The sequence below is a fragment of the Gekko japonicus genome, unplaced genomic scaffold (genome assembly GCF_001447785.1).
Source record: "Gekko japonicus isolate JY-2015 unplaced genomic scaffold, Gekko_japonicus_V1.1 scaffold349, whole genome shotgun sequence".
Lineage (NCBI taxonomy): Eukaryota > Metazoa > Chordata > Lepidosauria > Squamata > Gekkonidae > Gekko > Gekko japonicus.
Genome location: NW_015176461.1, coordinates 368,259 through 381,331, shown reverse-complemented (window position 1 = coordinate 381,331; position 13,073 = coordinate 368,259). Strand labels below are relative to the sequence as shown.

At 41.2% G+C, this 13,073-nt stretch overlaps 1 protein-coding gene across 1 annotated transcript; it reads right to left on the bottom strand.

Annotated features, from left to right (window-relative positions):
- Window positions 1-927: 927 nt before the first annotated feature.
- MRPL15 (mitochondrial ribosomal protein L15) lies at window positions 928-12,038 on the bottom strand. Its single transcript, XM_015427021.1, has 5 exons — window positions 11,837-12,038; window positions 9,517-9,674; window positions 6,823-6,988; window positions 3,072-3,195; window positions 928-1,503 (listed from the first exon to the last, which is right to left on the bottom strand). The coding sequence occupies exons 1-5, from the start codon at window positions 11,951-11,953 to the stop codon at window positions 1,166-1,168; spliced, it is 903 nt and encodes a 300-aa protein (XP_015282507.1). The 5' UTR covers window positions 11,954-12,038; the 3' UTR covers window positions 928-1,165.
- Between the last annotated feature and the right edge of the window lie 1,035 nt (window positions 12,039-13,073).

Here is a 13,073-nt window from a genome sequence, read left to right as displayed (position 1 = left end):
GAACAATAATTGCAAGGCTCCAGCCTGAGGGGATACGGGACGACAGATTAACATGAATGAAGACTGCAGTGAGCATTGGGGCCCACCAGTCAATGTTGGATTTCATCATCTCTGGAGACATCATATCATTTCCACGAGCACAATGAGTTTTCCCACATCCCTCTCCATTCCCACAGCTTTTTACAACCCCCCGCAAAGGATTGTAGGCACCATGTGGAATGGTGGACTGGAATGAGGGAGGACAGACAGAAGCATTCTTTTGGAAACAAGTTATTTTACCTCATCCTTCCTCAGTCTGACCCCTCATGACCTGTATGGTTATTTCTTCACTTATGTCCCATGACCCTGAGAATGATTTTTCCAGGGAAAGGAAGAAGCTACAAGAACAGAGAAGAATGCAGAAAAATGTGGCCTATGCACAGTGTTCTTCCATGCAACTGCATGAATTCCAAAGGGAAAAACAAACAAACCAGAAACACATTCAGGTTTTTCTGTAGATCTGGATTCCTCATACACTGAAAGAAACATGCACAGCTAAAGTCTATGGTACCTTACCTACATGGCTCAAGAACCAGGAACAGATTGATTCAGATAAGTGGGGGAAACGCTAAAACATGGTCTCCAATCTTCTCCAACTTCATACCCTGCTTTGAAGCAGCTGGACCAAAGCCATAAAGCAAAAACAAATAAATGGAGGGAACTGGGACAGCACTAGAGCCTGTTTCTAACTTTAGAAAACACTACAGTGGTAAAGACAGGTAGCAATAAGCAGCAGGACAGCAAAGCTGATATGATCTGCCATGTTGCCTCAAAACTGGAAAGATTTGTTGCTTTCAGTGTGCCAAATATATACTGCAACAGAGATTACTGCTTTACATACATCATATGACATATGGGAATAAGAAAACAAGTTAGAAAGAGGGGGAAATGGCAGATACCATCACTACACAAAAAGTCTGAACTAGGAGACTATACATAGAAATGCATTTCACATATGGAAGAGCTAAGGCTACTATTTAATAGATAACTAAAAGGAGAGCCATTATATCTGATGTTTTACCATTTTATTTGTATTGATTAGAGACCAGAGATACACCTTCTAATTATTTAATACTCTGAGAATTCCTGTAAGACCTAGCATTTTTTCCCATTTCCAATACTACATTCATGAGCTGTAGTATTTCAGCAGCTTCTCATCTGTTGGTTTCAGAATTTTCTTTTCTGACAAGTTTACTACCCAGCCTGGAGCAAGGCCAAAGAAAATCTGTCTAGGGTCTTTGCGTGTGCTCAGCATTTGGAAGAGTTCATCTTTTGTAATATCTGGTAGGACATAACCATATTTCTTGGAAAGTTCCCGCCTGGCTTCTGGAATCTTTGACGGATCTGCCAAGTACCCGCGATTCATCGGATCTGTATAGTAACGGACAAGATCTTCAGGAGGAAGCATACGCTTTGGAATAGGCTGGCCTCGCAGAAAAAATGGCACTGGCATGCAAAGAACATCTGAAACACAAACAAAAACCAAACACAAAACAAGGGAGACACAGAATTAGCTACTGTGCATCAGCAAAACCATTTCTCTGAAGGACAAGAGAAAAATACAGCTACAGTGGGATGGATCCAATCATCCTCTAAGTAGCCTTCCGCCAACTGAAGTGGCTCGTTCTTCAATGCAAGACCCACTTAATTTGGAAGAAGGCTTCAAACTTGAACCAGAAGGAAAAGTAGAGTATAAATATTTTAATAGACAGATGTTACTCAGTGGAATAGCAGGACCAGATGGGATCCACCACAGTATTTCTGATCACAATATGCAGAAGATGAACCATATTATTATTTGATGTTTGTGGTTGTAAATACATAAAATTAAATAATAATAATAATAATAATAATAATAAAAGAAGATGAACCATGAATGTTTTTCCAACAATATATTACCACCAGTATTAGAAGTTCTGTGACTTAATCTAGAAGACTAACATTCCCAACAAGCCTGGAAAACATGTTCTGCTCACTTAGGCCCATTACCTTTGCAATTTTTTAATGTTTAGATTAGGACAGAGTTGTGCAATTGACTGGCATTTGTCAACAGCAATTACAGGATATGAAATCAAGTATCTTTTCTGCAGGAAAAAAACCAAAACCTGACAAAATGCCTGAAGCTAGAAATGCAACAGGTGAGGGAGAATAAACTGAAATTAAATCCAGACAAGGCACAGCTGTTGACAATGGGTGGGCCAGCTGATATGGAAATTGGGGACACGCCTGTTCTGCAAAGGGTCACAATCTTCCTTACAGAACAGACTTATAACACTGCAGTACTCCTGGCTCTCACATTGCTCCTGGATTTCCAAGATGTGTTTGGCAGATACACCAAGTCACTGAAGTGCTTACGAACTTCCTCGAGTTTCAATGTTCGTTTCGAGGCAGTCTTTATCAAAATTCTGTTTAGTTGTAATTCTTTCACAAAGTAATCCAATATTTACGAAGTTGACACATTCCGAATGGCTAAGAATAGCTCCCAAGTTACAAATAGTTCCTTTTAGCGGACAACATTTGAACAGCAGGCATCTTTTAAGGGGGAAGGAGAGAGAGATATGGGGTTTGCTATCATATTTTTTATTTTATCAGAAAATGTTTCTAATGGTTATTATATGCCACTATGAACCACAAGAAAAAGTGAGATATAAAGGTTTTAATAGAAATAAAGAAATAATAACTTACAGATTCAGTCATATTCTCATGAGTCAAAAATGCCTTATTTCAGAAGAACACAAGCACCAGTGTCACTATGTGTTATGAAACAACTTCTTTAGAGCCTTGTTGATAAGGCTAAGGGCAAAATAAGTTCTATTTATAGGTGTGTTTTTGTCCATGGGAAAAGTAATAATATAACATGATTATATGCTGTCTGCACAAAAGCCTTTATTTACTTCTTAACTTCAAAAAGTGTAGATCATAAAAGATAGAAACTTTTCTTCTTCTTTTGAAAAAAAAGTATTTTCCACAAGAGTCATCAAAAGGCTGGCTTTACAAGCTAATGAAAAAGATGTGATATAAATGTTTCTTACCCAAACTTCTTGGATCATAGAAGGCTGTAGTTATAACACCACCATTTTTTTCAACTGCGGCAATGGCTAGTTCACAAGCCATCTGTACTTCAATATTTATTTTAGCTGTAAAGATATCAGCACCCTACAAATTAATTGAATAGTTATAACACATTAAAATCTACTGAGATATTTCTTTTTTAGCTATTATGCTCCACAGTGTGTAGTACAAATATTTTTCCAAGGACATATGGATAATAACCATTACCATTCATTAAAAAGAAGAGCAATACACATCACATTTCTTAAAAGAAGAATTGGGAAATTCAGGAGAACATTAAAAACAAACTCCTATGAGACTTTCTCTTTTAAAAAGAGTAAAATGCCCTTTAATTCTAAGATTTTCACATTCAAAACATATAACTTGAAAAAGTATGAGAACTTCCAACTTTTCCAATGGAAAAAAATAGAAATTTTGAGGAACATTGGGGGGGGGGGGATTCCTCTTCTGCTGTAGACCTATATAATATTTTCAAGATAGTTTTATACAAACGTAATAATTTGACAATTAACAAGCTATGTTTAATGAAAATACAGTATTGCACAGTCTACTGTTTTCATACAGTTAATACCCAAATATGACGAACATAAGAGAAGCCATGTTGGATCAGGCCAATGGCCCATTCAGTCCAGCACTCTGTCACACAGTGGCCAAAACCCACATGCCATCAGGAGGTCCACCAGCAGGGCCAGAACTCCAGAAGCCCTCCCACTGTTGCCCCCCCAAGCACCAAGAATAGAGAGCATCACTGCCTCACACACAGTGTTGTATCTATAAAGTAAAGGTAAAGGTTTCCCTTGCTCATGGACCTCTGTTTCATACATTTATCTAATCCCCTCTTGAAGCTGTCTATGCTTGTAGCTGCCTCCACTTACTGCGACAGTGAATTCCACATGTTTATTGTTCAGATGAAAAAGTACTTTTTATCTGTTCTAAGCCTACTGATCATTAATTTCATTGAGTGCCATGAGTTCTTATATTGTGAAAAAGGGCTTCTTCTTTCTCTACCTTCTCTATACCATGCATTATTTTGTAAACCTCTACCATGTCAACCCTCAGTTGTCATTTCTCTAAGCTAAAGAGCTCTAACCTCTTTAACCTTTCTTCACAGAGGTGTTCCATCCCCTTAATCGTTTTAGTTGCCCTTTCTACACCTTTCCCAATGCTGTATCTTTTCTGAGATGCGATGACCAGAACTGTACACAGTATTCCAAATGAGGCTGCATCACAGATTTATACAGGGGCATTATGATACTGACTGATTTGTTTTCAATCCCCTTCCTAATAATCCCCAGCCCAGCATTTGCCTTTAATTTTTTTATTACTTCACTGTAAAAGAGACGAGAACAGTAACAAATGCAAAAAGTTAACCAATGCATACATCCCAGTACATATAAAACTCTATCAAGGATATTATTACGTTAATAAAAATGAAGGTCATAAAGAAAATAAAACCACAGGGAGAACCCCCCCACATATTTCTAGTTAAAACCCCCCAGCTACTTTCTCTTTTAAAAAGAGTAAAATGCCCTTTAATTCTAAGATTTTCACATCTTTTTTATTGCAGTCGCACACTGTCGACATCTTCAGTGAGTTATCTATCACAATTACAAGATCTCTCTCCTGGTCAGCTACTGCCAGTTTGGACTCCATCAACGTGTATTTATAGTTAGGATTTTTGGCTCTAATGTGCATTACTTTGCACTTGCCCACGTTGAACCTCATTTGCCACAGTGACACCCACTTGTCCAGCCCTGACAGATCCCTCTGGAATGCCTCACAGTCATCCCTGGTTCTCACCACCCTGAACAACTGAAGTATCATCTGCAAACTTAGCCACTTCACTGCTTTACTCCCAACTCCACATTACTGAACAAGTTAAAAAGCACTGGACCTAATACCAAGCCCTGCAGAATCCCCACTACTTACCACCTTTCACTGTGAAAACTGCCCATTTATACTCACTGTTTCCTGTTAGCTAACCAGTTTTTAAGTTTTATCTCATGACTGCTGAGTTTACTTAGGAGCTTTTGATGATGAACTGTTTTCTGTAAGTCTAGGTAAACAACATCTACTGAGTCACCCTTATCCACATGTTTGTTCACTCCCTCAAAGAACTCTAAGAGGTTAGTGAGCCAAAATCTTCCCTTACAGAATCCATGCTGACTCTTCCTCAATAGCTTTTGTTCATCAATGTGCCTGCTAATTCTATCTTTAATAACGTATTCCACCAACTTACTTGGTATTAACATTAGACTGGCTGGCCTGTAATTTCCTGGATCTCCTCTGGAACCCCCGCCCCCCCCAAAGATAGGGGTTACATTAGCTACCTTCCAGTCCTCGGGGATGAAGGCAGGTTTTAGTGATAGATCACATATTTCTGTCAGGAGATCCACAAGTTCACATTTGAGTTCTTTCAAACTCTTGGATGTATGCCATCTGGGCCTTGTGATCTGTCAGTTTTTAATTTGTCCATCAGTAGTAGGACCTCTTCTCTCATTACCTCAATCTAACTGAGATCTTTCAACACCCTTCCTGAAATCGGTGGTTCTGGAGGGGGCAAGCACCTCCCATCTTCCACAGTGAGGATAGAGGCAAAAAATGAATTCAGCTTCTCTGCCATTTCCCTATCATCCTTTTACTCCTTGGTCGTCCCGGCTGGTTTTGTTTCTAATGTATCTGAAGAAATCTTTAATGTTGATCTTTATGTTTTTTGCAATATGTTCCTCATAGTCCCTTTTTGCCTGTCTGATTACAGATTTGCATTTAATTTGCCAAAGTCTGTGCAACCTTTTATTTACCTCACTCAGACTAGCCTTTCACTGCTATGGCAGTCCTACTTACTGTGACTCTATGAGAGTGTCTGCCCATATAATATACTTTCTTTTGTTTTTCTTACCTCTCAGATGACAAAAACTAAAGATAAATGTGACATGGTAGCATATAGTGCAGAGGTTTGCAACTCTTTCTCTTTTCAATGCTTTCTATTTTTCTGCTAGAAAATGCACATTTTTATACTTTTAAATTCCTTAAATATGCCAAATATTATTTTATATGCTGACTAAGCTATAAATGATGGGTTGTATGTTGTTTGATCAATACAAAAAGTTTAGATTTGACAGAAAGTATTGCATATATTTCAATTGTTCTAAAAAAAAACCACCACCACCCCCTTAAAATCAGAGGGGGAGTTCTGTGGCTTCAAAATCTCCAGAAATTTTACATCTCCATTAAACACTCATACCACCTTGTCAGACTGACAGGGTGCGATAGTAGTTTTCATTAAGAATAGCCGTAAGGTTAGAATTAGGATCTTTATTCTCTGAACAACTGGATCTTACAAATTCATTTTATTACATTCACTTTTGGAATCTTTTAAGTGTTATCTGACACATGTCAATTATACAAAGAATTTCAATCATTCACAAACTGTAAAACAATTAAACATTTCCTCTATATTTTCTTCTGTACATGTTTGCCAAAAATATAATTATTTCTGATATTTAAATTCTATCTCACCCCCTTAGTTATAAAACAACTGGACATACCCCAATTTTAATGAGTGTATAGTGCCCTCTACTGGTCTCACTATAAGGTTCATAATTCTAAAACAAACTGCACCTTTTAAATTATTCTAAATCACTCAAAACTAAATCACACAGCTGCGTTTTCAAAACTAAACAACATGGAATACCTTATTTCCAAACTTACCTCCTCCACCAGTTGTACACCATAATCTCTTTTGCGTGGCTGTATTGTTACACCTCTGGCATTAACAAGCTGTGTCAAATCTAATGGTTGTGTGGGATCAACTCTACCAAGGTCAATCAGGTACTGCAGTCTTTTGAGACTGAGGGGCTGATACTGACGCCTGAGGCTGGAGAAAAGGTTAAAGAAGAGAACACAGGTTTCAGAACGCCTATCTAATGGAACTGGGCAAGAACCCTCCTGCTAGACTGTATGCTGATGCCAGTTTGGTGAAGGGGTTAGGAGTGCGGACTCTAATCTGGGAGAACTGGGTTTGATTCCCCACGCCTTCACATGCAGCTGCTGGTGTGACCTTGGGTCAGTCATAAGTTCTTTCAGAGCTGTTCTCAAGAGAGCTCTGTATCTGTTGTGGGGAGGGGAAGGGATTGTAAGATGCTCTGAGACTCCTTTGGGTGGTGAAGGGCAGGGTATAAATTCAATCTCTTCTTCTTCTACTGTCCCAAGTATCTTGACCAGGAAATTAAGTTTCACTGAAATGAGACCCACTCTGAAGTTAACAGATTTAGGACCTAACTTCATAGCTTAAGTCTAAGAAAATTAAACTTTACCACTGAATGACTCCCAATGCCAAGAATACTGGGGTAGCTCCAAAGTACTACCAGCATATAAAGCTAGAAAGAAGAGAATTTCCCCCCCATTTCCTGTCATTAGAGAGCAGGCTCAGAGCACCACAAAAGTGGTGCCAGAAGTTGGAGGAGCTACATGGATAACAGCCATACTATGCTGGAGGCAGCCATGGAGTAGGAAAAGTGGGTGAAATTGTCCCTCCTGCCTATTCTGCCTAGTGGTTTCCACTGGTGCAACAGGCTACACTGGAGAAAGAGAAGAAGAGCAATTTCATTCACTTTCCCCTTTTCAATGAAGCTCCCTGTGCTGAAGTGTTTCATTCACACGGGTCTCCCTAATCCTTGGCATGGCCTCTTTTAGGCACACGGGTGGCTGCTGGATGAAGGGGAAAGTGGGAAAGATTAATCTATGCTAGCATCTTCTGCTGATATTGCATAGAATGTAACCAACTACCTCATCATCTATTCTTCTATAGCTGTTCCAAAGAATTTTCCTTTAAACAACCTAGTCACAGATCTGTTACGAATGCAAAGGCAAAGAGGAACAGCAGTGTATAAGCTGGTTATGAAATATATCACCTACTCTGTGGTCACAAATACCTGCTTCAGCAAAGAACAAAAAAAGGAAAGGAAAAAGTCTTAACCCACATACTTTGTTTCCCTTAGTTAATTAAGTACATGGAATATTATTCTTACTGTTGAAATAAAACAGCCATCCAGTGCCACGTTAAAGACTATCAGCGTTTATTTCAGCATAAGCTTTCATAAGTGAGAATTCAGTTCTTCAGATGACATGCAGAAGAAATTATATTCCATGTTTTTAATGGAAAATTTAATGGAAAAATGGAGGCAGATAAGGATTTGGTATGGATCCAACCATAAATCCTGTTTTCTGTGTAAGGGACTGGAATGGATTAGGCTGTTACACATAATGAATGAAGTCAGGGGTTCCATCCTCTCTTTCATGTGGTGTAGATAAACAAAAATATAATTAAGTAGGATATACAAAAATAATTGAAGTAGTATGAAAGAAGTATGGGGAAATTAACTGATTTCAGTATAGGGTTATAGTATGATACAACGTGTTAAGACAACACACCTGGGTTTCTCCTGTTGACAGTATTCTGTTCCCTCTCACTTCAATAGTACAGGACCAGTGTTCCCTCTAAACTGAGTTAGTGTGAGCTAGCTCACAGTTTTTTAGCCTCTGGCTCACACATTTTTGTCTCAGCTCAGGAAGGATGGCTCCAGAGCAAACTAATTCATGCAGTAGCCAAATCACCTGCTCACAACTTTAATGCTGGTAGCTCATAAAGTAGAATTTTTGCTCACAGGACTCTACAGCTTAGAGGGAACATTGTACAGGACTACACTGTACCTCTAATTATCTTACTTTTGTAGGCAATAGACCACAGAATAAGGTCACATAAGTTTACATAGCTCCCACTGTTAACTGGAATGCCAAACTGTATCTTCCAATCTCTTGCTTGCTACTGGAGAAAATGTAACTTCAAGCTATTCATTTGCAGTACAGTCAGGCTCAGGCTTAGGGAAAATGGGAGTTACCTGACCAAACAGTATTTGAAGTTCCTCCCCATCCCATAGCTTCAAACCAGGGCAAAGATTGGAGAGAAGTCACTGTCTCCCCCCGCCTTCCTTCCTTTCCCTAGCTCTTCAGCAGTGGCTGTGTTTTTACACAGTATTTCCCTTTTGTTTTCCTCAAGCACTGCATAAAAAACCAACACTTTTAATGCCCTCTCCCCCAATGTAGAAGACACTGTTTTAATAAAAAATGACTCTTTCTTATTTGAGCCAAGTTCAAGCATGTTTTTCTAATAACTGCATTTATGTGCATGAGAGCAAACATTTACAAATGAATACACATATCTTTAGTGGTGTGTGGCTATGCAAGAACACACAATTTTAAATAACCCCTCTAGTGGATTTACAGTTGGCAATGTGGGTCATGGATCAAAAAGAGAAAAGGTAATTAAGCACACAAAAGATTAATTTGGACTACAGAAAATGCAAGCTGCAAAAGACATTTCACCCAGCATAATCACAAACTTACCTATGTCCTTCATTGTAGCCATATTTTGGAATAACCAGATAAAATGGAGTCTGACCTCCTTCAAAGCCTAACCGAGGCCTGGTTCCTCTTTGCCTTTGTCCTTTGTGACCTCTGCCACTTTTCCTACCTCCATGCATCCCACGTCCACGTCTTTTTTCCTAAAAAATAATAATCTTACATCAGTTTGTTACAGAAAGTTACTTGGTGGAAAGTACCATCAAGTCACAGGTGATTTCTGACAACACCATATGATTTTTAAGGCACAAGATATTCAGAGGTGGGTTGCCATTGCCCGCCTCGCCCTCTGCATCATGACTCTGATATTCCTTGGAGATCTCTCATCCAAATACTAGCCAGGACTGACCCTGCTTAGCTTCTTAGATCAACTTAGCCCGATACTTTAATTATCCTGCTCATTTAGCTTACAGACCTTGAGTATTGTCACATTAGACATCACATTGACTGTGATCACACACACTAAACAATGCACTTTCAATGCACTTTCTAACTGGATTTTACTATGTGAACTGGAAAAATCCAGTTGGAAAGTGGACTGAAAGTGGATTATTTAGGGTGTGTGATTGCAGCCATGAGGTTGCAATTTTCCTCAGGATGTCCACTGGATGTCTGGACTAACTTCCCTTCCTGCATTTATCTGACCCACTAAGGCCCCAGTCACACGGGCTGGATATCATGGGGGGGGAGGCGTGGCTAATTCCCCGGCGCAGTTTGATCCACGATTACGCGATCAGATGCGCCGGCGGCACAGAACGGGTCCTTCCCTCAGCACCAGCGGTAAACGAGGGACCGGAGGAGAATGCCGCGCGCCGGTGCGATCACACCACGGGCGTCTGGAAGCAGCTCGTGGCAAACGTTTAAATGTGCATTGTTGGAGGTAAGCCACGGGTGCGCTCCACTTCCCAGATGTTGGGGTGTGATCGCGCCCGGATAATCCGCTCACCTTCTGTGCCTCTCCTGCGGCAACTCGTGTGACCAGGGCCTAAAATGGGCAAATACCAGTCTTCAGACAGGATACCATTTAGTCATTAACACATGCTTCATATTGGTCTGAAAATGTTAAAGGAAAAACTACACATCTCTTGTTATAAGCATTTGCAACAGGTGTATATCCTGTCTCATTCAATACCCTTTTGAATACCTCTGTCACTGAAGTTCTATTTGTATAACACAGGCCCTGTTCATATGAGGCCTTTTGGGCCGGGAGCGGGACGGAACGGGGGCGGAGCGAATGGGCACAATCCCACGGCAACATCTGGGAATCGTTGCCTGCCTGTCCCTGTTCCGTCCCAAACGCCAATACCGCGCTGCAAAAAAGCACCACCTACCTAGGTGGTTGTATCCCTTGAAGCGGCTCAAGGCGGGCTGTGGAATCGGGCGGCGCGTCCTTGCGCCGCCGCATCTCGGCCCCCAGCCGTACTGCGCATGCTCGAGCATGCGCAGTTTGGCAGCCTCCCCCTCCTATCGGACTCTTGCTCCCCGAGATGCCGGGGAGCGATGTGCCGCGGCTGAGGGGATCCGTGGGATCCCGCCGCGGCGTCTCAAGTTCGGTGCGCCTCTGAGGAGCCGCGTTTCAGCCGTCCCGTGTGGCAAAGACCAAAGTTTCCTAAGCAACAAAAACAGCAGCCTTAATAGCATGAGAAAAGCAGTATATTAGGGCCATTCTGACAGAATGTCTCCTTCATATTCTGATAGATGCAGACACCCCTCATCCCCACAGGCATCTGAACACTGAGCACAGTAATCAGGGAGAGAAGGAGAAAATGTATATTACAAAAAAGAGTGGTAAGGCACGTATCCCGATTAATGTCCCCACTGTACTCCAAACCAGAGAGCGTTATCTATGTGTGCTTCTGTCTGTCTACAAACACGCACCACTTTTGAGACTACACATCAGAGAAAGGCCTTTTACCAGAACACCTTGCACCACAACAAACCGATTAGCTTTTAAAACACAGCAGGATGAATAAAAGAACCAATAGTGGTTATACAGAAACAAATGCCGAGGCATCTTTTAAGTCTCATAACGGACTCTCAAACAATTTATGAACTAAAACGAAGGAAGGTCACTGAATCGCAGTTGGTGCAAAATAAGGCTGGACTTGCTCCCTTTCCTTTTACACCTTTATAACAACTATACGACAGGAAAACCCGCTCGCGCACTAATTAAGAGCATAGTAACCCTATCCGAAAGAGAAGTTAGTAACCCGCAGAAAGGCGAGTCCGGCCCACCAAGGGGCCTCTGGAGCAGTCAACAAAGAAGCAGGCCCGGAGCTGCCCTGCATCACAGAAGTCAACTCACCCGTTGCCTGGCGCCATCATTAGGCCGCAGGTTGACCAGGCTGACCCTGGGCAAGGTACGGAGCAGCTCTAAGGCCTTGCTTCTGTTGCCGCCACCAACACCAGACGCTGCTGCCATTATCGGCGAAGCCGACAGCAGCAGAGGGCAACGAGGTAACGCCACCGCCGAAGCAAGGCGAACTAGTGCACATTGCGCAAGCGCAACGTGACTGGCGAGCTTCAACCATAGAGTGCAGATTCAACCATAGAGTGCAGTTATTGGGAGCCGTCCTACTCAGATGGGACTTTCTTCCAGCAACGTGTCTTTAGGGCTGCGCTATAAATCTATTGCAGAGGAAATAAGCAGAAGGCCTGTGGCGCCCTAAATAGGCTCTAGACCACGACAGTTTATGATAGATTTTTTTAGTCGTCTTTAAAGTGCCAGAAAGACCAGAGAAGTTTCGGCGTTTCATTTTATATTATTATCGGCGTGCAACTGAATCGGGTTTAAACCGCGTCTGCATTCAGCTGAGATCTAGGCTGGGAAGAGCAAGTTGATGGACATGATAATTCAAGCAGTGCTTTATGTAAGATCTCCTTTGCCGCACTGTGTTTTCAGTATGACATGACTGTATGAGGATTCCGGACTATTTACAGCGCGATCCTACGCAAATTTAATTCTGTCTAAATCCACTGATTAGCATAAATCTGAATCGGATTGTGGTGTAAATTTTAATCGCATAGCCATATTGAAAACACGTAATGCATCAACCCCCCCCCCAAAAAAAAAATCCAGTCAGTACCTGTTACTATTAAACCCATTCGGATTGCGCTGATAAATGAATATTGTTAATGACGTCTGTGTAGATAATGTTACGTATTATTCCTTCTATCCTCCATCTATATATTGATGAAACGAGTACAGTGCGTAGTATGGAGACATGCATCTGTTTTCGGTATATTTCGCCAACAAAAACGAGTTAAAGACAACTCTTAAAAGCTTGGGTAGAAAGTATTTTGTAAGCAACAATCTGACAATCGCAGCTCCGGTGAAATGTAAATCATAACAAGGTGTGTGCAAACTCCAATATGAGGAAATATTAGTGGACTATTACAGCACTGTCGTAACCGACTCTCGTGCAACATGGGGCAATAATATCTGCTGCGCAAGAACTGCAAAAAAAAAGTCACTGTGTTCACTCACACATTTAAACCTGCGCCAATGCCTATATTTACTTTTATTGGGGGGAGAAGGGGAG